At 43.2% G+C, this 26,041-nt stretch overlaps 2 protein-coding genes across 3 annotated transcripts in view; one reads left to right on the top strand and one right to left on the bottom strand.

Moving 5' to 3' along the window:
- The window catches only part of ptprz1b (protein tyrosine phosphatase receptor type Z1b), a 36,673-nt gene extending 17,309 nt beyond the window's left edge, over positions 1-19,364 (bottom strand). The window contains exons 1-13 of the mRNA XM_078282227.1: positions 19,355-19,364; positions 19,037-19,213; positions 16,570-16,721; positions 15,801-15,896; positions 14,840-14,906; positions 13,511-13,668; positions 12,414-12,564; positions 9,496-9,680; positions 7,371-7,497; positions 7,204-7,244; positions 6,140-6,652; positions 5,067-5,232; positions 4,121-4,342 (exon numbers count right to left, since the gene is read on the bottom strand). Of these exons, the coding sequence (XP_078138353.1) occupies positions 4,121-4,342; positions 5,067-5,232; positions 6,140-6,652; positions 7,204-7,244; positions 7,371-7,497; positions 9,496-9,680; positions 12,414-12,564; positions 13,511-13,668; positions 14,840-14,906; positions 15,801-15,896; positions 16,570-16,721; positions 19,037-19,213; positions 19,355-19,364 (2,065 nt within the window). The remainder of the gene's footprint in view (positions 1-4,120; positions 4,343-5,066; positions 5,233-6,139; positions 6,653-7,203; positions 7,245-7,370; positions 7,498-9,495; positions 9,681-12,413; positions 12,565-13,510; positions 13,669-14,839; positions 14,907-15,800; positions 15,897-16,569; positions 16,722-19,036; positions 19,214-19,354) is intronic.
- LOC139915470 (HMG box-containing protein 1-like) overlaps positions 1-25,547 on the top strand; it is a 58,008-nt gene extending 32,461 nt beyond the window's left edge. For both annotated transcript variants that reach the window (XM_071904109.2, XM_078282175.1), the window contains exon 13: positions 25,455-25,547. The gene's annotated coding sequence lies outside the window, so the exon portion shown is untranslated. The remainder of the gene's footprint in view (positions 1-25,454) is intronic.
- The last annotated feature ends 494 nt before the right edge of the window (positions 25,548-26,041 follow it).

The raw sequence follows: 26,041 nt of genomic DNA, 5'->3' as shown, positions 1-26,041 counted from the left end.
AGACAGTTGGTGGGGAAAAATACAACAAAACCCTCACAATTTCTGCCTCTACTATATCTAACACCATGGAGCATATCAGCAGACTCTAGGGGACCGTGCATATGAACATCTGGCAAGAATGCGTATTAAATAATTGAATAATACAGGCATTTTGAGGAAGATGCTCTGCAATCAGATGATGAGATCCTACCACCACTTGTTTGCATTTGCCATAAGTTGATCCATACTACAGAGCTGACAATTGCAAACATGCAAAAATCACACAAAGTTGGTCCATGCAAATAGGTTAACAAAGGCCTATTATAGAAGTCACCAAAACAGGATGTGAAGATGTCGTTTATAACCAATAAAATGCAGAGTCAATGGTACGCTCCCTGCGATTGGTTCGATTGGTGTTCTGACCAGAAACTAACCGCTCCACAGTTCACCTGGAACCGGCCTGAAACCAGTTCTTCAAGGCGGACCAGAGAGCGGCTGTTTGGTCCGCAGCAGGGTTCGATCAGGGTGCTCACACCACCCCAAACCATCCGAACCAAAGGGGTGAACGCTCCGGGGTTCGATTCAAACGGACTAGAAAGGCTGGTGTGAAAGCATCCTTACATTCTTATTTTTGCCCAGAACTTGTGACAAGGTGGGATACTGTAAATATATTTTCACTTTTTTATTTAAAACACGACAACATCTTTAAATGACACACATCAGCACACTAGCTTTAGTCCTTTAGTTTTGGCACTTGATTCAAGAAAAGTTTCACTGGAGTCAATTGACATTACCTCGCCCCATTTTCAGGCATCCTAATAAAAATGAGACTTTAGGACTGAATACGAGATTACATAACTTGTAAAATAGACAATTTCTGTATCGTCGTAGGGATTACCTTGCGTTTGTTCCTCCATGGCCCTGTTGGCGTCTGTCAGTCTGAGCAGAGGGACGAGACGCCCCAAGACAGGACGTCCCGCATCAAACAACCCGTCCGCATTGGAGAGCTGCTGCAAAGTCTCTCCATCTACAACCACGTCACCACCTCCCTCTCTATCCTCGCCATTTTCTTCGCTCTCAGTGCCTCCATTTTCTTCACCATCACCTCCATCATCTCCGTTCCTCTTGTCTTCGAGAGTAGGGACACTTGGCTCTAAAGCAAAACTACCCACAACAACGAGATTGTCAAGACTTTCTGTGTTTCCGCCTGTGACTCCATCTCGCTCCTCTTCGTCGTTTCCGTCACCACCTCCATCGCTGTCTTCTTCACTGTTGCCAGAGGCCATACGAACATTAGACTCTGCTGCGGAGGTACCCATCCTGACAACTCCATCTTCATGACTTTCTTCCCTTCCGTCACCGCTTCCCTTTGCATCTACAGCTCCGATGTCTTCTGTGCCCTCACTAACTCTGTCTCCGTTTTCCTCATCGCTACCCATCTTTACATTTCCTTCACCATCTCTCTTCCCATCTGCACCTCCGTCTCCAGAACCGCTGGCGTCCTCCGGCCAGCTAAAAACCCCTGGAAGAGTCTCAGCTCTCTTTGCGTCAAGGAGGACGTTCCCGGTCCCGATGATTGAAAGCTCCTGAGAGTCTCCGCTCGACTCGCTTTCGGTCCCACTTCCGGTCTCGATGTATGTCTCATTCTCACCCTTAGGTTCTCTCTCTTCTTCTTGCCTGACAATCTTATCTGTCCCACCCTCCGCTTCCCTCTCTCTCTCATTCTCGGTGTCATGTACTCTTTTGCCTCCCATCTTATTTTCTTCCCCGCCACCTGTCTCACTTGCATTCCCGTCTGTCTCCTTTCCTTCCCCAGCTGACTCCCTCTCCGTCTCCATTTTGGACTCCATCTTGACGCCAATTTTGTTTCCTATGCCATCTGTTTCACTGTCCATCTCCACTCCTGTCGCGCTCCTCCTTTTCTCTGTGTTATCCAGTTCAAAGACAGCAGCAGAAAGGTCGGTCTTGATTGTCACGGTAACTACTCCGTCCCATTCCTGACCGAGGCTGTTGCTGTGAAGGCCAGAGCCGGACCCACTGCCCTCTGTTGGTCTATCTGTGTTGGATTCCTCTGATTTATGGGGAAGAGAAGGTTCTAGGGTATCTAAAAAACTTCTAGAAGTGGAAAAAGATCGGGCTGAGGTGGAAAAGTGGCCTTCAACATGTCCATCCATTCTGGCTTCCTCTTTATTATGGGGAATATAGATTTGTGATTTCGAGGTTTTTTGAGCATCTTGAGAACTACCATCATTTTGAGTTGGAGCAGTATTTGGTGTAGTGCTTGTGGTATTTGTTGTATCAGAGTTTCTTTTTGAGTGCTCTTCAGAGGACTTGTCATTACGATGAGAGATAAGGCCACTCCTTCCATCTTCAAGGAGGGCAGGAGAAGGACGGAGGCTGCTGGTGTATTCCTTCAAGGGAGTGAGAGATGGCGGCATCGCACTGAATAAATCCTCTTCAACAGAGAATCCTCCTTCTGGGACAGAGAGGGCAGGGTTTGCATGGCTGGCTATCGCCTCATGAGGCACGATATCGGTTAAGCGTGAAGACTGGGCAATGGTTGACTCCTCAAACCTGGACGTGGGTGTTTTCGCTGAAAAAAAGCCACAGCAGAAGGCTAAAAAAAACTCAAAAAAGCCATGTGACGAGGAAATACACACCCTCAAAAGGATGTGTCATTTTCAGAGGTGTCATTTTCTGTGAGTGTAGTTTACGATGACACATGTTTCTCAATACACCCAAGGGTGGTTCGAGACTTTCAATGTCAATGTGTTTCTAATGCTAGGAACGATGTCCAGAATTAACTTCACCAATATGTTGGACATGACAAATCCTTTTGGAGGCTCAGCAAAGTCACAAAATCCATGGTTGATGATTACAGAATATAAAGAACAGGATCTTGGCTCTGCAAAGATAAAGCTCTAACTCGTCATCATGCCCACACCACAGACCAGAAGAAAGAGAGGATGCAAGGAGAGAGGACCGGAAAGTATTTATTGAGAAGCGCATGAGTTGAAAGATATGTACAAAGAGGACGGAGCATCCTCAGGTTGAACAGCAGTGGAAGTCTGTATTCTGATAAGCAGGAGCGAATATAAAAGCAACCACCAGAGTGCAGCCGTGAGCTGCAGAAGAGCGTGCAGACACAGAACGAAGGCAGAGGAGTCCCAGAGGTAGATGCAAATGCACAGAACTCAAGTAGATTCAAGAAGAAGAATACAGGGGGGAGAAAGAAATATGACCTTGTGTGGAGTTGGAGAAGCTCCGAGAGGAAGAACGCCACCGTCTATCACTCCGATCACAATCATCATCACCGCCACCTTGTTGTTTTTCCTCACCATCATCATCATCATCCCGGCCACCACCACCACCACCATAATCATCACCGCCACCACCGGTATTATCAATACAACATTATCAACGTAATACCATTGCACAACATGCCACCATAATCACAGAGCACAGCAATAATTGGCTGAGAAGTGGGCTATTAGAGGAGAAGAGCAACCATCCACCACAATTAAGTCCCAGCTGTCTTCCCACCACCACAATCACCACCACCACCACCCGTTTCTACCATGTAAAACCCTCATACTGTAAATTCCCAGCCATGTTTATGACTGGAATTGGAAGTTTACAAGGTCATTTACAGTTTATGCTGTGATTTTCTAGACCTTAGAGCCAATAATAGTCACTCAGCACCCGCTAAAATGCATGGTCTGACACAAGGTGCTCATGTTATTATATCCTTGCAAGTACATTAGGGAGATTTTCATTAAGCAGTTACAGAACATTATTGTGCATGTCAGAATACTTTTCCATATGAATACACACATTAGTGCACTGGAATAAGAAAAACATTTGCTCTCTAACTGTAAGTCTGTTGTTGCTCCTATCGTTGAAAATGGGCGAGATTGTTCTGTATGACACAACAGTTTATATTTTTAATTAACCTGGTGTATAGAACTTGGCCTGTGGAAAAGCACTGTAAATACACACTAATTCTTTGTTAGTATGTAATGAAAATCTCCCTAATAAGTAATGTACTTAAAAGGTATGAGAGCACAATGTAAGAACAAAGTGTGTAAACATAACCCCAGGGTCATGCTAGGAAAAGGCGTTTTAGGGGTGTTCCTCCTACCGTTGAACATGGGCTGGGTTGTTTGCATCAGGACCTTGACGAGGGAGGAGGCGGTGGAGGATTTGTAGGCTGCATTAGCGAGGGTGTTGCTGGGAGCTGCGGTCCTCGCCCTGATCCAGGGGGTGGAGGAAACTGACACGATGGTTTCTGGGAGAGGTTTGGTCACAGGGGCTGCGCTGTCTTCAGAGAGGGACGGCACCGACTCTTTGTCCACTCCATTACCTGCGGGACAAAATGTAAATAAGGATGTGACATGATGTGACGCAACGTGACACGATGTGATGTGACGGACATGATGTGGCACAACATGATTTGATGTGACGTGATGTGACACAATGTAATGTGACACGACGTGATTTGATGTGATGTGACATGTCGCTAAACCATGTGTTGTGATGTGACACGATGTGATGTGGCGTGACATGATGTGATGTGATATGACGTGACGCAATGTGACGTCAAATGTGATGTGATGAGACAACATGATGTGACATGGCGTGATGTGACATGGCGTGACATAACATGACGCAACATGAAATGATGTGATGATGACGTGACGTGACGTGACGTGACGTGACGTGACGTGATGTGATGATGCAGCGTGACATAGGTGGCTATATGTGATTATTTTACATTTAGAAAATGCTTTTCTAAACAGTTTAAGAGTGTCTGAGCTGGTATAAAGTAGAAGTCACTAGTTGTAATGGCTGTAGTCTGAAACAGAGTGTTGTTGACCATGTCGTCTTAGAAGACCTTAACAAACATCAGATTGGTTTGATTTCAACATAAAACCTAATGAAATGTAACCATGCCAGTTCTATCAGTAGTGGTGCATTAGTGGCAAGCATCCAATGGAACAAAATGTTCTGCTAGTACTTATTTAAACATTTATAAACTTTTGTAAAGGAGTATAGCTTAAGAAAAAGGTCTTCCGACCAAATCTGACCTGACACAGCAGTCTCAGTAGACGTAGCAGTGGAGGTTTCAAGCTGGGAGTTGCTGACCAAGTCTTCATAGAAGACATCTGTGACCTGGAAGTCCTCCACAGGGGGGGTGTAGAGGTCCGACTGGGGGGAAGGGAGGTCACCGTCGGCGGCTTGGTCTGGTGGATCCTGACCCCTCGTCTGGGTGTAGAAAAAGCGATACAGATCTGCTGAGTAGAAGTGTCATGCTTTTCTACCAAGATTAGTACACAGAGGTGTCTTTTTTTATCTTCCTTTCTTTTTTAATGTCATTTTTAGTGGCTTTTACTTGCATTTTGGATTTTGTCCATTTATTTTATGTAAAGCACTTGTGTTGCATTCAATGTATGAATGATGCTAAAAACAAAGTTATTATTATGATTATTGTAACGTGAACCGTGGTGCAGGTCAAGACTGGAACCCACCTCCCATCCTCCCAATGACGTCAACCAAGTCTCAAATATCTAACATGGAATTCAACAGTTATTCTCTGTTTGGCCACCAGAAGGCGTAGTGATGGCTCTAAGCCCTCATCACGTCGCCATCTGCTGGTGCTAAAATGTGTTTTCTTTCTCTCGCTCAGCCACCTGCATCTCAGAACGAGGCGAAGTGGAGGGAGCAGCTACACTGCAGGACTGTCATCAAGTTTTCATCGCTTGGCCGAAGACCGCTTCATCCGTCACAAATGGATTCACAACATAAGAAGAGATCCTGGTCGGCATTTCAGGTTAAGATCACAGGCTGTGAACCTAGCATTAGCACATAACTCATGTTATTAAGCTAACTCCAGTAGAAGTCTTGTTAACAGGCTAGGCTAACTTGCTAGTGTTACCTATCGCCACAAAAGATATGTTATATGTTAAGATCACTTTACTAAGGAGTCTGATGACTGACTGCACTGATATACTACTCTTGTAATTTTGGCACCCAATCCAATTTTGTGTCCCAATCCTTTGTTTATGGATTAGGTATAAGATTACATTAGGTTTTAGCCTAAACAGGATACTAAAAACAGATGAAGATATCAATATGAAGATCAACATGATGTCTTGCTAGCTACCTGCTGTGGCAGCATTGACAGCGAGGCCTCTTCTGTGATTTGCCGGCGGGCCGTTGGCAGGCTGGTTGTCCGGGCGACCGGAAACAAGAAGCCCGGCTGCTCGGTTACCATGGTGACCCAGATCGCACTGTTGCCGTCGGAGGCAGCGTTGGTGGACGGCCGGTGTGGCAGGATCCTCTGGTTGTCATCGATCCAGTTCTGGTCCAAACCGCTCTGATCGAGTTTGGACCTGTTTCGGTCTGGTTTCTTCTTCACGTTCTGCTCAAGTCGAGTTTTCGGTAGAACGGCAAACTCGGAGGAGGTCTTTGGGGTAGGACCGGTGCTGAACTGAACCGGGAGGTTCTGGTTTGCTTGGGATTGGTCTCTGGCCTGGTCCCGGTGGTCCGTGGGTTGGTTCTGGTAAACTCTGGTCTGCTCCGGTGGGATCTCCTCCACCGGACTCTGGTCCTCTGGAGACAAATCCACCTGATTGTGGTTCTCTGCCTTCTCCCGTCTGGCCTTTGATGAGGCCTACAGTGAGGGATAAGAGCGCTATAGTGTTGAGGTCTGTCATGGGATGTGTGGAGAGAGGTTTGCCAGGGGTTATGAGGGACGGGACGGGACAGGCCACCACGATGGAGGAAAGATCTCTCCCTCCCTGATCTTTTCCCCCTTTTATAAAATAATTTGAACATCCTTCCAATGCACAGAAAGTAGGTGATTTCCTCTTTGCCGCAGCGCTTCACCACAGCGCTGCGGTCTTCAAGAGCCAAAGTCAGGAAGAGTGAGGCACTTCAATCCTCCACATTCAAATAAATAGAAGATTTGACATATAGTCATGCGCCTTGGGAAAGCACCGAATCTGTACTTATGTCAGGGAGGAAAAGATGATCACATTACAGTCTTTTTCTCCTAAAACGTCCTCACAACCTTTTGTACCGTTCTCCAAACATTCTGTGACAAGCCTCTACTGACATAATTGCTATAATTTGCATAATAATTAGGCTCACTGACGATTAAATCCAAAGCACTACAAAATAATTCAGCAAAATGAATGCTAAAATGCAGAGTAGTAGTCTTACCTCCTGGTTACCTTCCGTCTCTGGTGAGCCGGTGTCACTTTCTGCAGAGACGAAAGAAATAAAGAAGAGAAACTTAACATTGTAGTGAATAGAAAAAATAAAGTATCTGTTATTAGTGTGTGTGTGTGTGTGTGTGTGTGTGTGTGTGTGTGTGTGTGTGTGTGTACCGGGGTCTTCTAACGGCATGTCCACTATAATCTGGTCACTCCATCGCCCCGTGAGCCCGTTGGTGCAGACAGCCACCACCTGAACTACATAACTGCTGTTGGACAGCAGGCTGGGGATGATGGCTCCCTGCAGAGACACAATCAACAGTTTCCTTCATAAATAAGATGTCCAACATTTTAAAAAGGTGACATTGCTCTTAGAAAATGATTGATAACAAAAAAATTAAAGAAATGATGCCAAGGAAAGTAGGTGACTTAATTTTGAAATCTGCTCTTGTCTCTTTATTTAATGTTTCATACACTACATGATTCTATACACAAAGCAGGGCAGGGTGACATATTTCTGTGAAAAATATCTATTAATTATTTTGGCCGGTAGAAATTATTCTTGGCAAGTGATTTTTTTTGTTTACCAGCCCTTGGCAGGTGATCCAAAAAGGTTCATTTCTCATAATCTCAGTAAATAGCGCGCTCTTGGATATTATTGCTACGGTATAGCCCGGTGCTAAGTGCTTCCCTGGGCTACCTTGTCTTTTAGCCCTGGGCTACCTTGTCTTTTAGCCCTGGGCTACCTTGTCTTTTAGCCCTGGGCTACCTTGTCTTTTAGCCCTGGGCTAACAAACGTTTTACACAGGCAAACTGCAAAGTGGGATAACCCTGACTTCAGCCCGGGGCAGCTGGCCCTGCTCCTGAGGAGGTTATCACCGACTTCTCAGGGTTATCCCTAGAAAATTGTTTAAAAGCGAGGTTATCTGTTGGCTGTGTGAAAAGGGTTAGAAGACTTTGTGTTACTTGTGTGTTGTCCAATCAAATAGCACAACGTTGCTAAGCAACGCTGCATGGCATCCCTGGACTCAAGTATTTTTATCACCACGGAACATTACACTATTGTGACAGCAGTCAAAAACAAAAATAAGAAAAAGACAAAATAAAGAAAGGAAAAGAAAACATGTCAAAGAGATGTAACTGGGCGCAGGCAGACGGGTTATTTTTATGTTTATGCACAGAAAGATCCGGACGGGATCTGCCGACATAAATAGCAGTGTGTTGGAGGCTTGCCACTGGCTGAAAAGGTAATTAAGCCTCATTTCTCTTTTCAAAATCTCTGCTCTCCGTTTTCTCTTAAACCGACGTGTGTGAACGGCGGTTAAGCTAACCGTGGGCCAGCCGGGTTAAGATAACTCCAGGCTAAGCGTGTGCTGTGTGTATGTGTATATGTATGTGTATGTGTATGCAGTATATCATACTAATACTGCATAATAACACACTGTGATCTCTCTGTCTCCATCTATCATCTAGATCTCTCATCACCACACATCACATGGCAGTCCATCACTTGTGACACATAGGTTGGTCCAACTATTGATGGCTGACTCTACACACATGCAAGAGCTTGCACGTGCAGACACACACACACACACACACACACACACATAGATATACAACATTGTAACACACACACACATATTTGTGGTCATGTCAGGAACACTCAGTGACCCGTAAGAGGCCAGGATTGATCTCCACTATCAATCAATCAATCGCTTTGGTCAACCTAGCAACTAACAGGGGTTTCCGCGTGAGAAGCATGCGCCGCGTGAGAAGAGGGCATGACTGTTATTTCTACCTAATTATCTATTCAAATGTCAATTGTATAGCTAGTGGACTGTAGATAATGGTATATGCAGCTCTGTTATTGTTGCTGACCGTGTGCACTGCAAAAATGTCTATTTTACCACTTAATTTATCTCATATTCAGTCTTAAAACCTTATTTTTCTAAAAAGCAGTGAAACATTCTGCTACTGGGTTCAGATAATTCTACTTTTTTCCAATACAGAGTCATTTGTTAGGGAATTTAAGAGTAAGTAAGTAATAAGAAGATAACATTAGAAAATTAATGATTTGCATTGGAAAAAAAGTTAAATGATCTCTCCCCAGCGGCAGATTTTTTTCATTTGTTTTAGGAGATAATATGATTTTCAAACTCAACACTCGATTAAACGACTTGCTAGGATGGATATTATTTAAACGAAGGGTGCTGGATTTTTTTTAAAGGTGATTTCAGTTATTTTTTCCTCTGTTTTGTGGTGAGATGTTTCATTAAAGGACGTCAAAAGTCCTCCGCACCACGTCTTGGTCTCCGTCGGTCCTGTACTCGTGTTTGCTCGGCGCTCGGCCCTGCAGCCTCTGGTAGGTGACGGTGTACCAGTCGATGGTCGTGTCGTACACGGCGCGAGGGCGCTCCCACGTCACCACGATGGTCGTGTCGTTCTGCGCGTCGGCCTGGACGTTCTCCGGCTCCGAGCTGCAGGCTGGGGAGGGGCGAGAGAGAGAGAGAGAGAGAGAGAGAGAGAGACAGAGAGAGAGAGAGAGATACAGAGAGGGAGAGAGAAAGAGAAAGAGAGAGACATAGAGAGAGAGACAGAGAGAGAGAGAGAGAGAGAGAGACATAGAGAGAGAGAGACATAGAGAGAGAGAGAGAGAGAGAGAGACATAGAGAGAGAGAGACAGAGAGAGACATAGAGAGAGAGAGAGACAGAGAGAGAGAGAGACAGAGACATAGAGAGAGAGACATAGAGAGAGAGAGACATACAGAGAGAGAGACATAGAGAGAGAGACAGAGAGAGAGAGAGAGACATAGAGAGAGAGAGAGACAGAGACAGAGAGAGAGAGACACAGAGAGAGAGAGAGACATAGAGAGAGAGAGAGAGACAGAGACATAGAGAGAGAGACATACAGAGAGAGACATACAGAGAGAGAGACATAGAGAGAGAGAGAGACAGAGAGAGAAACATAGAGAGAGAGAGAGAGAGACATAGAGAGAGAGACATAGAGAGAGAAAGACAAAGAGAGACATAGAGAGAGAGACATATATAGAGAGAGAGAGACATAGAGAGAGAAACATAGAGAGAGAGAGAGACATACAGAGAGAGAGAGAGAGAGAGAGAGAGACAGAGAGAGAGAGAGAGACAGAGAGAGCGAGAGACATAGAGAGAGAGAGAGACAGAGAGACAGAGAGAGACATAGAGAGAGAGAGAGATAGAGAGAGAGACAAAGAGAGAGAGACAGAGAGAGAGGGAGAGAGAGAAAGAGACATAGAGAGAGAGAGAGAGACATAGAGAGAGACAGAGAGAGAGAGAGACAGAGAGAGAGAGAGAGACAAAGAGAGAGAGACAGAGAGAGAGAGAAAGAGAGAGAGACAGAGAGAGAGAGAGGGAGAGAGAGAGACATAGAGAGAGAGAGAGAGAGAGGGGGGGAGGGAGGGAGGGAGAGAGAGACATAGAGAGAGAGAGAGAGAGAGAGAGAGAGAGAGGTGGGTTTTCCAACATAAGCAGCATAGTTTAGTTTAGATGCACAGTGATAAAACATTGAAGTGATAAAAAACCCAGTGGTACAAAACACACAAGGAAAAGATGTAAATTACTAATTTCTGCAGGTGAGATACAAACAACCCCAAGGGGCTCATAAGAACCTAAAATAAACAAAAAAAAAAAGAAAGAAAAAAACAACAAAAGAACAAGAGAAGCTAAGACAGAAGTGGATTGGACAAGAGTAAACGACGCAGAAACAACATGCTGCCACACAGCAGATTAACATTAAGATCCATGATACTGCGAGGGAAAGAAAATGGAAATAAATTAAAATTGCCCAACGCTGGAAACACAGTGGAGGTGAGTGTGGTAATGAGTGGGAGTGAGTGTGCGTGTGTGTGTGTGTGTGCGTTTCTGTGTGTGTGTGTGTGTGGGTGTGCGAATTCATTAAAGGCAGAAGGCCCTTTTCTGAATTTCTGAATACTTTATTTCAATTTCAAAAAGACCTCCAAAATAAATTGCCTATGCCGAGAGGAGAGGGGGAACCGAACTACAAAGTGAAGCTCCCCTAGCAACCCACGGGCCTACTTTACTTCAGGGTCGACTTCAGAAAGACGGCGAGCGGCGTAAATTATATCTTTTGATGATCACGACTCGGCCGACCTTGGAGGACGGCGGTACGACTACAGAGGAGCCAGAGAGAAACTCTGTTTAGCACAGAGGAAAACAGACAGGGCAGATGCTGAGGAGTCAGGTAACAACTTGTGTTATACTTTATTACTGTGAAGTGAAAGTGAAGTGAATTCAATTGAAAGTGAAGTGAAAGTGAAGTGAATTGAAAGTGAATTGAAACTAAAAGTGAATTGAAAGTGAAGTGAATTAAATTGAAAGTGAATTGAAACTAAAAGTGAAGTGAAGTGAATTGAAAGTGAATTGAAAGTGAAGTGAATTGAAATTGAATTAAACTGTGAAGTGAATTGAAAATGAAGTGAAGTGAATTGAAAGTAAATTGAAAGTGAATTGAAACTAAAAGTGAATTGAAAGTGAATTGAAACTAAAAGTGAATTTAAAGTGAATTGAAACTAAAAGTGAAGTGAAAGTGAAGTGAATTGAAAGTGAATTGAAAGTGAATTGAAAGTGAAGTGAATTGAAATTGAATTAAACTGTGAAGTGAATTGAAAATGAAGTGAAGTGAATTGAAAGTGAATTGAAAGTGAATTGAAACTAAAAGTGAATTTAAAGTGAATTGAAACTAAAAGTGAATTGAAAGTGAAGTGAAAGTGAAGTGAATTGAAACTAAAAGTGAATTGAAAGTGAAGTGAAAGTGAAGTGAAAGTGAAGTGAATTGAAAATGAATTGAAAATGAAGTGAAGAGAACTGAAAGTTAAACAAAACTAAAAGTGAATGGAAAGTCAACTGAAAGAAGTGAAAGTGAAGTGAATTCAATTGAAATTCAATTGAAAGTGAAATTTAAGTGAATTGAAAGTGAACTGAACTGAATGTGTGTGTTCCAGTGGCCATCGGTGTGGATGAGGGGGTTCGGTGTTTGGGTGGGTGTCTGAGTGAGTGTTTGGGTGTTTGGGTGGGTGTTTGGGTGTTTGGGTGTTTGGGTGTTTGGGTGGGTGTTTGGGTGTTTGGTTGGGTGTTTGGGTGTTTGGGTGTTTGGGTGTTTGGTTGGGTGTTTGGGTGTTTGGTTGGGTGTTTGGGTGTTTGGGTGTTTGGGTGACGACGTACTGGGTGCCAGGACCTCCTCCACTCCGGTGTAGGAGGCGAACACCTGACCCATGAACTGCTGCTGCTGCTCTCTGTAGTTGTTCTGCAGGTAATCAGTCAGCATCACGTACCCAGCCTGCTCCATGGTCATCACCTCACAAAACACCTCCAACTGGACACACACACACACACACACACACACAGAGAGAGAGAGAGAGAGAGAGAGAGAGAGAGAGAGAGAGAACAAAGTTAACAGAAAACAAGTCAAGACGCAAGTGAGACAGAAACAAAAAGAGAGAGAATATGTATCTGTTGCATCTTTCCTTTATGCAGTTGCTGTGAAATATTGATGCTTGTGGTGTGTGTGTGTGTGTGTGCGTGTGTGTGTGTGTGTGTGTGTGTGTTTAAAAGGCCTGCCATGGTGCCAGACAGAGAGAGAGAGAGACATTTGCTACTCTATTTTCGGTTAGCTAAAATGTGCCCACGTCATGCCTTGCCCCACACACACACACACACACACACACACACACACACACACACACGCAGACATGACTTCATCCACTCTCCATTATTCTGCTACATAATGAATGATTATTACACATCCAAAGTCGCCGTTACTCAGAGGTTCTTAAACTTTCTCAGGATGAAATTGCTGTAATTTCTTACTCTGGGGAGGCATCATACAACAAAAGAACGGCGGTTATTGAAAACAAATCGGACGGCCGAGACGCTCGCCGCTCGCCAAACAAAGCCAACACACTCGGTCTCTCTCTGTCAGTCAGCTCCACAAAAATGTCAAAGCCCGACTTGTGTCACAGCATCCAGTTTTATCACTTTTAGCTCTAGCATAGTACAGAAATAAGCAGAGATGCATGCTAGTAGCTAATAGCTAACTAGCATCACACATGACATCATATCCTTATTCAAAGATATTTTGTTGGGCGAAATCATGTGACTAAGCCTTTATAGGTAAATTACTCAACTTTATTTTCGCTTTTACACTAGCTAACACATTATCTTGCGAGAAGCGTATCCAGCACATCCAGAGGTGTGTATGAGTGCATGCATGTGTGTGTGTGTGTGTGTGTGTGTGTGTGTGTGTGATTAAACCTGCGGACCTGTGTTTCAGAGATGGCGACGGTGTGTTTGAAGACGACCCACTCCACCGTCTCGGAGCAGGGAGGCGCGGTGAGCGAGCCGTTGTAGATGTAATATTTATCTGTGTTATCCGGCAGCAGCGACCGCAAGGTGAACGCATCCATCGGCCCGCTCTTACCTGGAGAAAAGATAAACACAAAAAAACATCAAATTTACCGTTTACAGTATTTTTGCTCCTCGTGCTTCTTAGCTATTTGACTACTTGCTTTAATGATGATACGTTCATTTTTACAGACGGACAGTTCATGTTTTGTATGACTACTTTTACTTGAGTCTGTTTTCATTTTGGAGAAGGATTATAATCGCATCCATCGCAGAGCACAAATTTTGTAGCCTCATTGCATCAGAAATTGATCGTCGCATCAATCCAAAGTAAACGTTAACTAACTGTAACATTAAATGCTCAAATTATTATCATTATCATTAACCAAAAAGCCACCCATCCACCTACAGTTTTGGTTTGCATTAGCGTGGTTGTTGTCTAGCTAGTGCACCGGCCTTGCTAGCTAGTAGCTAATGGCTACATAGCTATTAGCAAAAGAAACATCAATATAGCAACTTTAGTAAAAGAAAAAAGAAAAAAAAAGGGATGGGTATGTTGCTGAATTAATTTTTACCGGTACACAGTATTGTTTTAGCAATTATTTTTGCTCCCAGCACTTCTTTATTATTCAATTACTCTCTTTGCTGATGATTTCTTCATCTTTATGGGTAACGCAACATTGATTGTACCGCTCGTTCTTTTGAGTAAAAACATCAAATTTACAGTTCAGTGTCTCCTGGCAAAAAAACATCGGGGTAAAGCACACAGAGATGATGACTATTCTTCAAGCGTAAATCATAATTTATTTTTTTTAAAAAGAGCCGCACAACACGTGACGTTTCGGCCATGTCTTCTTCAGTGGTGTCCCGTCCCCTGGTGTTTTGCTAGTGTTACAGTTTATTGGGATTTCAGCACTGTGAACATTTAGTGTGTACATTCAGCTTTGATGGGATGACTATTGTATACGTGTGAATTCTTTAATATTAGCAATTCTACTCATTTGTTGACGACATTAATTTTTACAGGTAACACAGCAATGTTCTTTTCCTGTTCTCACCTGTTAACAAACATCACATTTACTGGTTGATTTTGCTTCTCTTTGTTGATGTTTATTTCTTTTTTTACCAGCCAGGACACAAATATATTCTGAATCATTCTTAATTGGTAAAACATTTAGTTCATTATTACTCTATTTGTTGATGGTACATTGTCTTTGACCCAGTGATGTTCTGCAGCCGCGACTTACCGAACCTGCTGACGGTGTTGACGGCCTCGATGACGGGGTGGAGGTTCTCGTTGTCGTCCAGGCCGGTCTGCGGACGAGAAAATGACCCGCTGTTGTTGATGTCGTTATAGCAATAATACCCGAGAGGGCGTTCTTCACTGTCAGTAGAGATACGACGGTAATGCAGCTAGGTAGGATGCTCCGACAAGCATCCAGAAGCACAGTGAGGATCATATTACGGCTTTTATACAATAGCTACCAAAGCGACGTGTACACTGTTAGGTTTTCTCCAAAGTAGTGTACACAAAAGAATAAAAAAAGATCTCAAGTAGCTTTCTTACAGAACAATTAGCATGGAGACCAATTCCCTGGCTCGCTTTACTTAGATAGGAATTGCTTGATTGAAACTACCCATTGTATAAATATGATAATAGGAGTTATTATAGTAATAAGGATTAAATACATACACCATATGGGAGTGTTTAACTACTGACCGCATAATCAGTGAACCAATGATTAGCCTTGAGTTGCAGAAAGTCCTTTGAATGGTTAGGGGTCGATTTCCTTTCAGTGCAATCAACTGATGAAGTGGAATTATCATCCAACCCACGTCTGTTTCTCCTCTTGACTGTTTTCTATTTTTTTCTTTTGGGGTGGGATGCTTTTACAAGCTTACAAGCTTTTTTCTGTTTCTATCCTTTTGCATGTGAACATCAACAACAAAAGATCCCATGTTCATACTTTTGTGCCTCATCCTGACACACCTGCACGTTTGGATGATATTTTGCATATGTAAATAAACTAAACCTAAAAACCTAAATCGCAAAAGACATCTTCAGAAATCAAAAAAGGATAATTCCCTGTGTCATCTGTTAAACTGCTGTGCCATTTCCCTTTTCTGAAATGCCTGATCCCAACCTCCGAGCCGCATCTCATCATAATTAATATTACGTTCATTTATCCCACCGACGGGCCGACCCACCTCGAAGAGCACAGCCAGGGCGGCGATCCTCCCGCCCCCCCGGACGGCCTCGTCCAGACTCTGGACGTCTTCTGGGTCGTAACAGTAGATCTGCATCTGAGCGACAGGGAGAAACAGGAGAGATTTACAGCAGGAGAGTCATGGGAAGACAGAAAAACACGGACCTGAATGGCTTTGGGGGGAATTGGCACCCAAAGACACTATCTGCAGTAAAGAGATTAGCTGCATTAAACGATAATACTGGTATTTTTTTCCAGGTTCCTCTCTGTTTCTGCACACAGTCAGCACAGTTGTGGATATCAGCGCTCGTTTTCCTCCTTTCAGAAGAAGCCGTTTGCTGCCATTCATTTTTGTCCAGTATGAAAAACAACTTCCACAGAGCGAGAGAATCCATCGCAGGACACATGAAGCCAGTTGAGCTTCCTGTCAATCACCTATTTTTAAAAAGACGAACAAGTAAACATTAAGAAACCTAATTACATACAGTTTGAATTACAAAATGATCGGGGGAAAATGTAACCTGGGCGTAGACAGAAGTAAACGGGCTGCAACTCTAAATGATGCCGGTGTTTGGTTGGCAAAGCCTTTCCAAGATAGTATTCATGTGTCCTTAGATTTGTAAAAGAGAAGCGCTGGGAAAAGAAATGAGAGAGGTAGGAGCTTTAAAGATAAACTGGTGGACATGCAGACGAATGAATGAATGGATCGAGAGATGGAAAAAGAGGCAAAGACAGACAGATAAACAGATGAAAAGAGAGAGTGTCTGTACCTCCAGAGGGTATTTCATCCCGTTCAGGCTGTGCTCGGAGCCGTCTGACGAGGCGTTGCAGCGCCCCCAGTGGAAGGCGATGCTACCGACGCGAAACCTGGAGCTCAGCCCGCCTCCGCTCACAAAGAAGTCCCCCTCCACGCCGATGGCCACTGCAACACACACACACACACACATTCACTTCAGTTTTACCTTCATCTAAACTCAGAGTATTATTATTACAACCTAACAGCAAGCTGCTTTTGTTTGTGAAATATGGAAACTTGAAGCAGAACTTATTTTAAGAAGCAAATGATTTCACCTCCACATCTTCTCTTAGAAAGCAGACATTTTTCCATGCATATATCATCATACACACACACACACACACATTCATCATTCTATCACTATGTGAATTCAGGCACGTACATGCAGCAGGTTACAGCTGCAGGTGAGAGTTCAGCGGTGCAAATATTAAAATGATTGCATCCAGAAGAGACAAAATGAGCAGCAAACCTCACACAATTACTGTTAAAACCCATTCCTCCCTCCTCTCTCTCTCTCTCTCTCTCTCTCTCTCTGACTCACTCGCTCCCCAGCCCTCTCACTCTGCATATTATAATCTACATCTTCATCCATATAACAGAGAATAATATTCGCCAGCTAGGAGATATCTCACTGTAATCGGCAATTTCCTCTTTGACTTCGTGGAGAACAAAGAGATTCATTTTAATGACTATTAACGTACAGGAGGCACAGTCAGGAACGAACACACACACACACACACACACACACACACACACACACACACACACACAGCCCCAGCGATATTGGAAAGATGATAGCTCAGAAATCTTTCATTTGTTTAGGAGGGCAGACACATTTATCAGGCCAGACTTCACTTAACTCTCTCTCTCTCTCTCCTCTCGCTCTCTCTTCATATCTTCCTCAGTTTCATCTCTGCCTCCTGACATCCATCTTCTCTCTCTCTCCCTCTCTTGCTCGCGGTATCCTGCACGCTCTCTCTCTCTCTCTCTCTCTATTGCCATCCCTCCAGTTCCTTCTCTCTCAATTATTTCTGTCTTTCCCTCTCTCAGACTTTCCGTTCGTTTTAAATCCTACAGCACCTTCCTCCTTCCCTTCCTCATTAACTTCTGAGTTGTGAATCGCTTTCTCTGCTTCTGAAAAGTTAAGCTTCTTTCCACATCTGGGGATTAAAATGTTTTCATTGGGTTTGGGGTTTTTATCGTAGTATCCCAACAGCGGCAGAATACTGCAGAAATAATTTCCTTAGAGTGAAAGCCATATCCTCCTCCTCTACTCGCTGTAAAATGCTCTTGTCTGACGTTTAAGAGAAAAGGAAAAATCCTGTCTTCTTACACATTGGCAAAGTTATAAGAAAATATAAGAAAAAATATAAGCAAAACACCTTGTGGCGTGATTTTCTGCACAGAAAATGCAGTAAAAATATCTGCAAATGTTTTAAATCATTCACAAAATACTAAGCAATATAATGGGAGGAGGGAACCACTTGTACTTGTTTTTGCAAAAAGTAAAACAATTCAAGCTTAACATCACAAAAAATCACGTTAGAAAGCTGTGAAACATTTATATAAACACAAATTTTCTTACTTCCTGCATTAAAAGTGGTTTCCCTCCTCCCATTATTTTACTGAGTATTTTGACCCATTTTTGGAGCCATTTGTTGTTTTCCATCTGTTTACCTTTTACCAGAAGGATTCACCAAAGGAAATACTGATTATGGCTGAAAACGTCAAAAGCATTCATTTGCAAAATGTATGTATTTGCTAACAGCTGCTTACAACTACAAAATACATCACAAATTTCCAAATTGTATCGCACATTTTGCTTTTCAACTTTACGGACTGGAGTTCTCATTTACGCATTGGTGTTAGCAAATTTACAACCTTCTGCATCTTATAATACAAATACAACACATTTTGGCTGTTTCTTATTCCCATATCCCACTGCATACAGCATTAATGCAGGATAGATGCAGGATCAACACAGTCTCTTAAAATGTTGTGAAATGAGCATTACATTCTTCCACTGGAGGATTATGTGACAACAGCACAAGTTCGACATCCCATTCTCACGTGAAGAAGTTAGCTAACGGTTAAGTTTAGGCAAGAAAATAACAAATTTGGTTAGGGTTAGGCAACTAAAGGCACCAAATTCAGTCGAGGTTAGGGAAAAGTTCTGGTTTGACATGAAAAATTCACTCAAAACCTCAAAATCCTCTTGTTATGACTTGGGAATTGAACCCGGGTCGATGAAGCTGATGGTGAATGTGTCTGCCCATCACAACGCCCTTAGTTTCTATGCCAGACTACTTCATGTTTCTAGTCTTGCCTCCTCCACCTCATCCTTTCCTGCTGGATTTTAAGACATGGTGCTCTTTTCATGAAGTCAGGAGACCCGTCTCTGCAGGACAGATACATGAACTTGAACAACAGTTCAGACGTACCGGTCTTCCCGTTGTTGTGGACGGTGGCGGTCTCTGCCGCCCGGTCCCATCCCTCCAGCTGCAGGTTCTGGTACTGCAGCCGGACCTGGGTGAAGGTCTCGTCGATGTCCACAGGGGACTGCCTGGCGCTGTTGCAGGACGGGAACTTCTTACCCCAGTTACGCTGGTTCAGTGTTCCTGCACAGGCAGACAGTGAGGAGTAAAAGAAGATAAATGAGTTAATGTTAAAGGACTGCAATGAAGTTTTGGTTGTTTGGCCCAATATGTGAAGAAAGGATTGAGAAAATCAGCTCTGTGTCCCTGGTAGTTAGCTCTGACCGATGCGCATGCTAACGCTTTAGCATACAGTGTGTTCAGTAATCGTACGTCACTAGCATTATCCAAAGTATGAAGATAAACCTTTTAGTAATCCAAGTTGGTTTTTATTCTCTGTCTTGTAAATTCATAACTTCTGAAAACAAAATCTCAGTGTGAAGTCTGTTAGGAACTAACTCTGCTCAAGTTACGCTCCGAGTCTTCAGTCGGCCTTACAGCTGCTACAGGTTCTCATTTTCTCACTTTAAGGATAATGCTCGTAGCCTAAAATTACTTGTATACTTGTACAATTACTGCAGGCTAAACTGTGAGCTTGTGCACCGGATAGAGCTAACCACCTCACAGAGACGATTCTGGTGCCAATCCTCTCGTCACACACTGGGTAAACCGACAGACCAAACTCCTCGGTGCATCTTCCTTTCCCTCCTTCCACCATCTGCTGCCAGAAACTCTTTCAGCTTTAGCTCCGTTTGCTCTGGAAGAACAGAACCTCTTCCTGTTTTGTGCCGTAAAGCGATCCAGCAGATTTCCCTCCAGATCCACCAGGTGGAGAAACTATGGAGGATGCAGAGTAGAGGCCAGTAGAGACAGTATTATCTTATCGTCTCATTTGTTTATTACACTAATAAATGAACATGCTAATGATTCACTGATTGTTCAAATGTTAGACCTGGCACCTTCAATGGAAACTGCTAACACTTTACACTGGCTTTACTCTCACCTTCCCTACTTTCCTCCAACATCCAAGCCAGGTTTTAGACACTCAGTCTAATTAGCAGGATAGTGACATCACAGCTTGTGTTTTGGTGTGTTAACCTGTGTATGAACTGTGTGTGTTCAGTAAGCAGGCAGCGCAGCGTCTGTTAAGTAGGTCCAGCGCTAATGAGGGCAGATGGGAAAACTGTGGGTCAAACGTGACGGCTTGGCCTCTGGTTGCATTATCCTAGCTCACTGTGTGTGTGTGTGTGTGTGTGTGTGTGTGTGTGTTAATTGTTTATTCATGAGTGCATGTCAAATATTCTGTGAGTATGTATTCATGTGCTGTGTGTGTGTGTGCGTGTGAATTGTTCACTCATGAGTGGGTGTTTGCATTTATTCATGTGTGTGTGTGTGTGTGTGTGTTTTAACCTTTATTTATTTATTTATAACCAGGCTATGCTTTTGAGATCAATAATCTCTTTTTCAAGGAAGATAAGGCCAAGAAAGCAGCACCAGGACACACAGAGATGTTACAAATAACTTACAGTAATGCAAAAAATGCAAAATCAAAACAGCATAAAAATGAAGAGATAAAGTCAAAATTTCTATACAGTAAATGTTCAAAATGCAGCAGCTCAGTAGAAACCTGCTGAACAAAACACAGACAGTCTGCCTCTGCCTTGTGTGTTTGAGCGTGTGTGTGTGAATTTATTCATGAGTTCATGTCACACAATTTGCAATTTGTGTTTACATTTATTGGCATGCACTATGTATGTGTGTGTGTGTGTGTGTGTGCGTGTGTGAATAATTTATTCATGAATGCACGTCATCCGTTAACATTTCCTGACGCGCCGTGTGCTTTCATTTATGAATATATGTTACACTTTTTGCCTTCGCATTTATTGACATGCACCGTGTGTGTGTGTGTGTGTGTGTGTGTGTGTGTGTGTGTGTGTGTGTGTGTGTGTGTGTGTGTGTGTGTGTGCATATTGAAATGCTGTATGTATGCTGTGTGTGAGCAAGTTAATTGTCTATGCATGAGTGTATGTGCTGACATGGTGGGGCTTTATGTTTATTAATTCACCATGCAGCCGTTCACCCACTCACACACCCAATCATTTCCTCCACATGTAGCGTATTAAAGGGTGAATCCACCTAAAATCAGTTTTCCCACCTTTATTTAGGCTGTCATACTGTATTTCCTCTAATATTGGCCCGGGCCTTTATTTACCTCAACTGCAGAGGGTACCAGGCCTTTATTGGAAGCAGGCTTATATTAGAGACAGGCCTTTATTTCTAATTCCCTCTGTTTGATAAGTATATTTGCTCATATTTTAGTACGAAGCCTCCTTGTTTTCTGATCTGCTTCTGTTGGGGTACGTTAGGTAGACGTTTTTTTGTTACTGCGATGCATTACGATAATTACGGTAATCGACGACGGCACGCTCCAGAGACTTCCGCCGGCAGAGCCGTCTTGTGGCACTTGTACGTTACTACAAACTACAGTTACAAACAGGCACCAGGAGTTTACCGGTATCCACCGTTGTTTGCATGTAAGCTGAAGCTAACTGAAGCTAACTGAACCTGGGCGCCGATGCGTTCCCGGTGATCCGGCCGAGATTTCGGCGGGGGTCCGGGGCTCGGATCGGGAGGATCGATGCGGGCCGTGGGCGCGGTGGAGAGGACAGTGGCGGAGAGAGGAGACGGACACGGTCCAGCCATATACTAGGTTTTGACCTAGTCTTGTTTCCTTTGTTTTTTCCCCCGGCCTGTATTTGAGGCCGGCCTTTATTTGTTCGTGTCGACGACGGCCATTATCGGAGACCCGACTTTTAATTGACTACAGGCCACTATTAGAGGAAATACGGTAAATCGGTAAATTCATAAAATACAACATTGTCAAACCGATATAAGTTATATGAAGACAGGATATTTAAAGTAAAAAACATATAAACCATTAGATCACTGGTCAGGATAAACTACTCAGTAACAGAAGTTGGTTTCATTCCAAAACAGTGTGAATCTATTTTGGGGGGAAAATATTACCCGACATTCATTGCTCAATATATGAAAAACACAACAGGCAATTAAATCATTTGAAGTGTTGTTTTCCAGGTAAAAGGCTCACGCAATATTCAACAGTGAGTTTTACTTTCATGCCAGGAAACTTTTTATCCTACGAATTTTTTAAAAGGTGAACGTCTAAATTTGGAATCAAACTCTTCGCCTCTTTGCCACTTTTTCCAGAAGAGGCTGAGAGGAGGAAGATTTAAGACCAGAATGCATCACTGGATAACGGGAAGGTTTTGACGCGTCGTATCTGAAGCTTTGTCCTTAGATTGTGTGTGTGTGTGTGTGTGTGTGTGTGTGTGTGTGTGTGGTTTACAGTATGTAGAGTGTAACTGATAATGAACAGTGGAGATAATGGGTCTAATGAGGGGCGATGGGAGCAGATGGTTTAACTGTAACTGGTCACACATGACTTAACAGGTATTGGCTTCACATTCCTAACAGTGTGTGTGTGTGTGTGTGTGTGTGTGTGTGTCTGTGTGTGTGTAACCTTGTTTTACCCAAGTTTTACTGAATCTATTGAAAATTATTTTTGTTTTGTATGTTTACCGTCCTTTTTATTTATAGGAATTTGATCGTGTGTTTTTACTGCAAAGCAAATAAAGTTTTGAATCTAACTGAATTCTGTGTGTGTGTGTGTGTGTGTGTGTTCATGAACATACCATCACTTGTCTGTTTACCTCTTTATTTGCATTGTTTACTGTATGTATGTGTGTGTGTGTGTGTGTGTGTGTGTGTGTGTGTGTGTTCATGAACATACCATCACTTGTCTGTTTACCTCTTTATTTGCATTGTTTACTGTATGTATGTGTGTGTGTGTGTGTCGGTAAAGTGACAGCGGGTTGTCAGTTGTGACCACATCTGGCCCCCACGGCCTCATCCACCAGCATCATGACACACACACACACACACACACACACACACACACACACAGAGTGCTACTCTCCTGACAAGACGCTACCATGGCAACAAGTAGCTGACAGGTTGCAGAAAGGGAATCAAAAATCGGCTGCAAGCTACACACTCCTGTCTTCATTTAAATATATGAACACACACACACACACACACACACACACACACACACAGAAGGACCAAATTTAGATCATTAAATATGGAAATTGCATTTCATATCTCTGAGTTACACTCGTATTTTCATATTTCTCCCAGAATAATATCTGCTGATGCTGCCAAGAAGAGAATTTTGCACCTTTTTGTTGTCAAATTCATAAGAGAAACTTTAAAAGCAGCATGTGTGCAATTTGGCCAAAAAACATTTATTAATACGCTTCTCTCTCTCTCTCTCTCTCTCTCTCTCTCTCTCTCTCTCTCTCTCTCTCTCTCTCTCTCTCTCTCTCTCTCTCTCTCTCTCTCTCTCTCTATCCAAATATCAAGCGATTTCAGCTCATCCCTCGCTTTCAGGAGAGGAGGAGAGAGAGGAGGAGAGAGAAGGAGAGGAGAGAGGAGAAACAAGAGGAGAGAGGAAAGAGGAGGAGAAAGAAGACGAGGAGAAAGGAGAGGAGGAGAGAGAGGAAGGAGAGAAAGAACAGAAAGAAGAGGAGGAGAAACTAGAGGAGAGGAATGAGGAGGAGAAAGAAGATGAGGAGAAACGAGAGGAGGAGAGAGAAGAAGGAGAGAAAGAACAGAAACAAGAGCAGGAGAAACTAGAGGAGAAAGGAGAGGAGGAGAGAGTGGAGAGGGGAAGAAACAAGAGGAGGAGAAACAAGAGGAGAGAGGAAAGAGGAGGAGAAAGAAGATGAGGAGAAAGGAGAGGAGGAGAGAGAGGAAGGAGAGAAAGAACAGAAAGAAGAGGAGGAGAAACTAGAGGAGAAAGGAGAGGAGGAGAGAGAGGAAGGAGAGAAAGAACAGAAAGAAGAGGAGGAGAAACTAGAGAGAGAAACGAGAAGAGAGAAAGGAGAAAGAAGAGAGAAACGAGAGGAGAGAGATGAGAGGAGGAGAAACAAGAGGAGGAGAGAGAAAGGCGAGAAGAGAGGAGAGAAACGAGGAGGAAAAAAGAGGAGAGAAATAACAGAAAGAAGAGGACAAACTAGAGAAAGGAGAGAAGAAAAGAGAAATGAGGAGGAGAGAGGAGAAACGAGGAGAAACAAGGAGGAGAGAGGAAGGAGAGAAAGAACAGAAAGAAGAGTAGGAGAAAATAGAGAGAAACGAGAAGAGAGAAAGGAGAAAGAAGAGAGAAACGAGAGGAGAGAGATGAGAGGAGGAGAAACAAGAGGAGGATAAACAGAGGAGAAAGAGGAGAGGAGGAGAGGGGAGAAAGAAGAGGAGAGATAGAAGAGAGGAGACAGGAAGGAGAGCGAGAAAGGAGAGAAATAGCAAAGAAGAGGAGAAGCTAGAGAGGGAGAGAGGAAAGGAGTGAGATGAGGAGAGAAAGGATAGAGAGGAAGAAGAGGAGAAAAAGAGAGGAGAAAGGAGGAGAAATGAGAGGAGAGAGAGGAGAAAGGACAGACGGGACAGGAGAGAGAGAAAAGAGAAAGAAGAGAAGGAGAAACGAGAGGGAAGAGAGAGAAGAGTCTGTCATCTGTCATCGTTCAAGTGTTTAAATGACTCTCAAGAGATGAAAACACTCAACTCTCTCTCCCTCTCTCTCTCTCCCTCTCTCTCCCTCCCTCTCTCTCTCTAGACAGTCTCTTGCTTTATCTGTCTTTCCCTTTCTCTTTTCAAACAGTCTTTTCTCCCTCTCTCTCTGCCTTTCAGTACACACACACACACACACACACACACACTATCTCTCTCTCTCCATTTTTCCAAACACTCAAAGCTTCTGTGAAGATCCGCAAATGAATGCACACACACACACACACACACACACACACACCTACACACAATACAGAAGATACAGAAAGTCATGTGCACTTAGACTCTCTCTCTCTCTCTCTCTCTCTCTCCTCCTGCCCACGCTTACACCAATTAAGCTCCCTACGCACACACACACACACACACACACACACACACACACACACACACACACACACACACACACACACACAGATAGAGCTGATTTCAGCCTGTGTGAAAGAGTGGGCTAACCATTCAGAAAAACATGCAGGATTATTAAATTGAATAATGTAAGGCTTGACTCAGTTTTTTTTTTTATTTTTTTGGGCTGTCTGCTCCTGTTTGCCTCACGCCTGACAAAAATAGCTGAATATGTATCAAATATTAAAGACTAAAGGTCGGCTGCTCGGTTTAGCTTAACGCCGCAGAGACGGAGCGCGTTGAGAGTGTTAATGTCTGGCAGGGTGAAGCAGAGCAGAAGAGCAGAAGCAGTTTAACCTCATTTACTTATAACTCATCCACGCTCATCTGATGTTTAAAGGTGCGATGTGTAGCATTTTAACATCAATAAATCATCACCACATTCATTTAGAGGCTTTAGTATAATTACTGTAAACAAACCAGTCCATCAGTGGTCAGCCTGTCAGCCTCTCTCAGCCTCTACTCTGCGGGAAGCAACGGGGCTGATGGGAAATGTAGTCTTAATGTGGAGAAACACTAGAACTAATAATACTACTGGAGTGAGATAGAGGAGAACAATCAGCTCCAGCATGGACTCACTGGTTTACAGTCATTAGACCAAGATATCAGTTAATTTAACAATGATATATTAAAATGATACACATAGCACTTTGGCTTATTTAACATCGGCTCAGGTAAAACTCACATCTGAAGGGTTTATTTTCAAAATGTTATATAAAGGCATTTTGGAAATAAAACCTGTCACCTGATTTTCATCACCCAATATTAAAAAACAACAGATAATTATGTGCTCTAATATGTAAAATGTTGTAAAAGAGGGCTGCACATAGCTAATAACCTCAGTAAAATTTAACGGTGAGTTTTACTTTTCTATATATACACATGTTGGGTTTTTTTTTTATTGTTCACTACTCAATATATATATAA

The sequence above is a fragment of the Centroberyx gerrardi genome, chromosome 24 (assembly GCF_048128805.1).
Source record: "Centroberyx gerrardi isolate f3 chromosome 24, fCenGer3.hap1.cur.20231027, whole genome shotgun sequence".
Classification (NCBI taxonomy): Eukaryota; Metazoa; Chordata; class Actinopteri; order Beryciformes; family Berycidae; genus Centroberyx; species Centroberyx gerrardi.
This window is presented reverse-complemented; position numbering and strand designations above follow the sequence as displayed.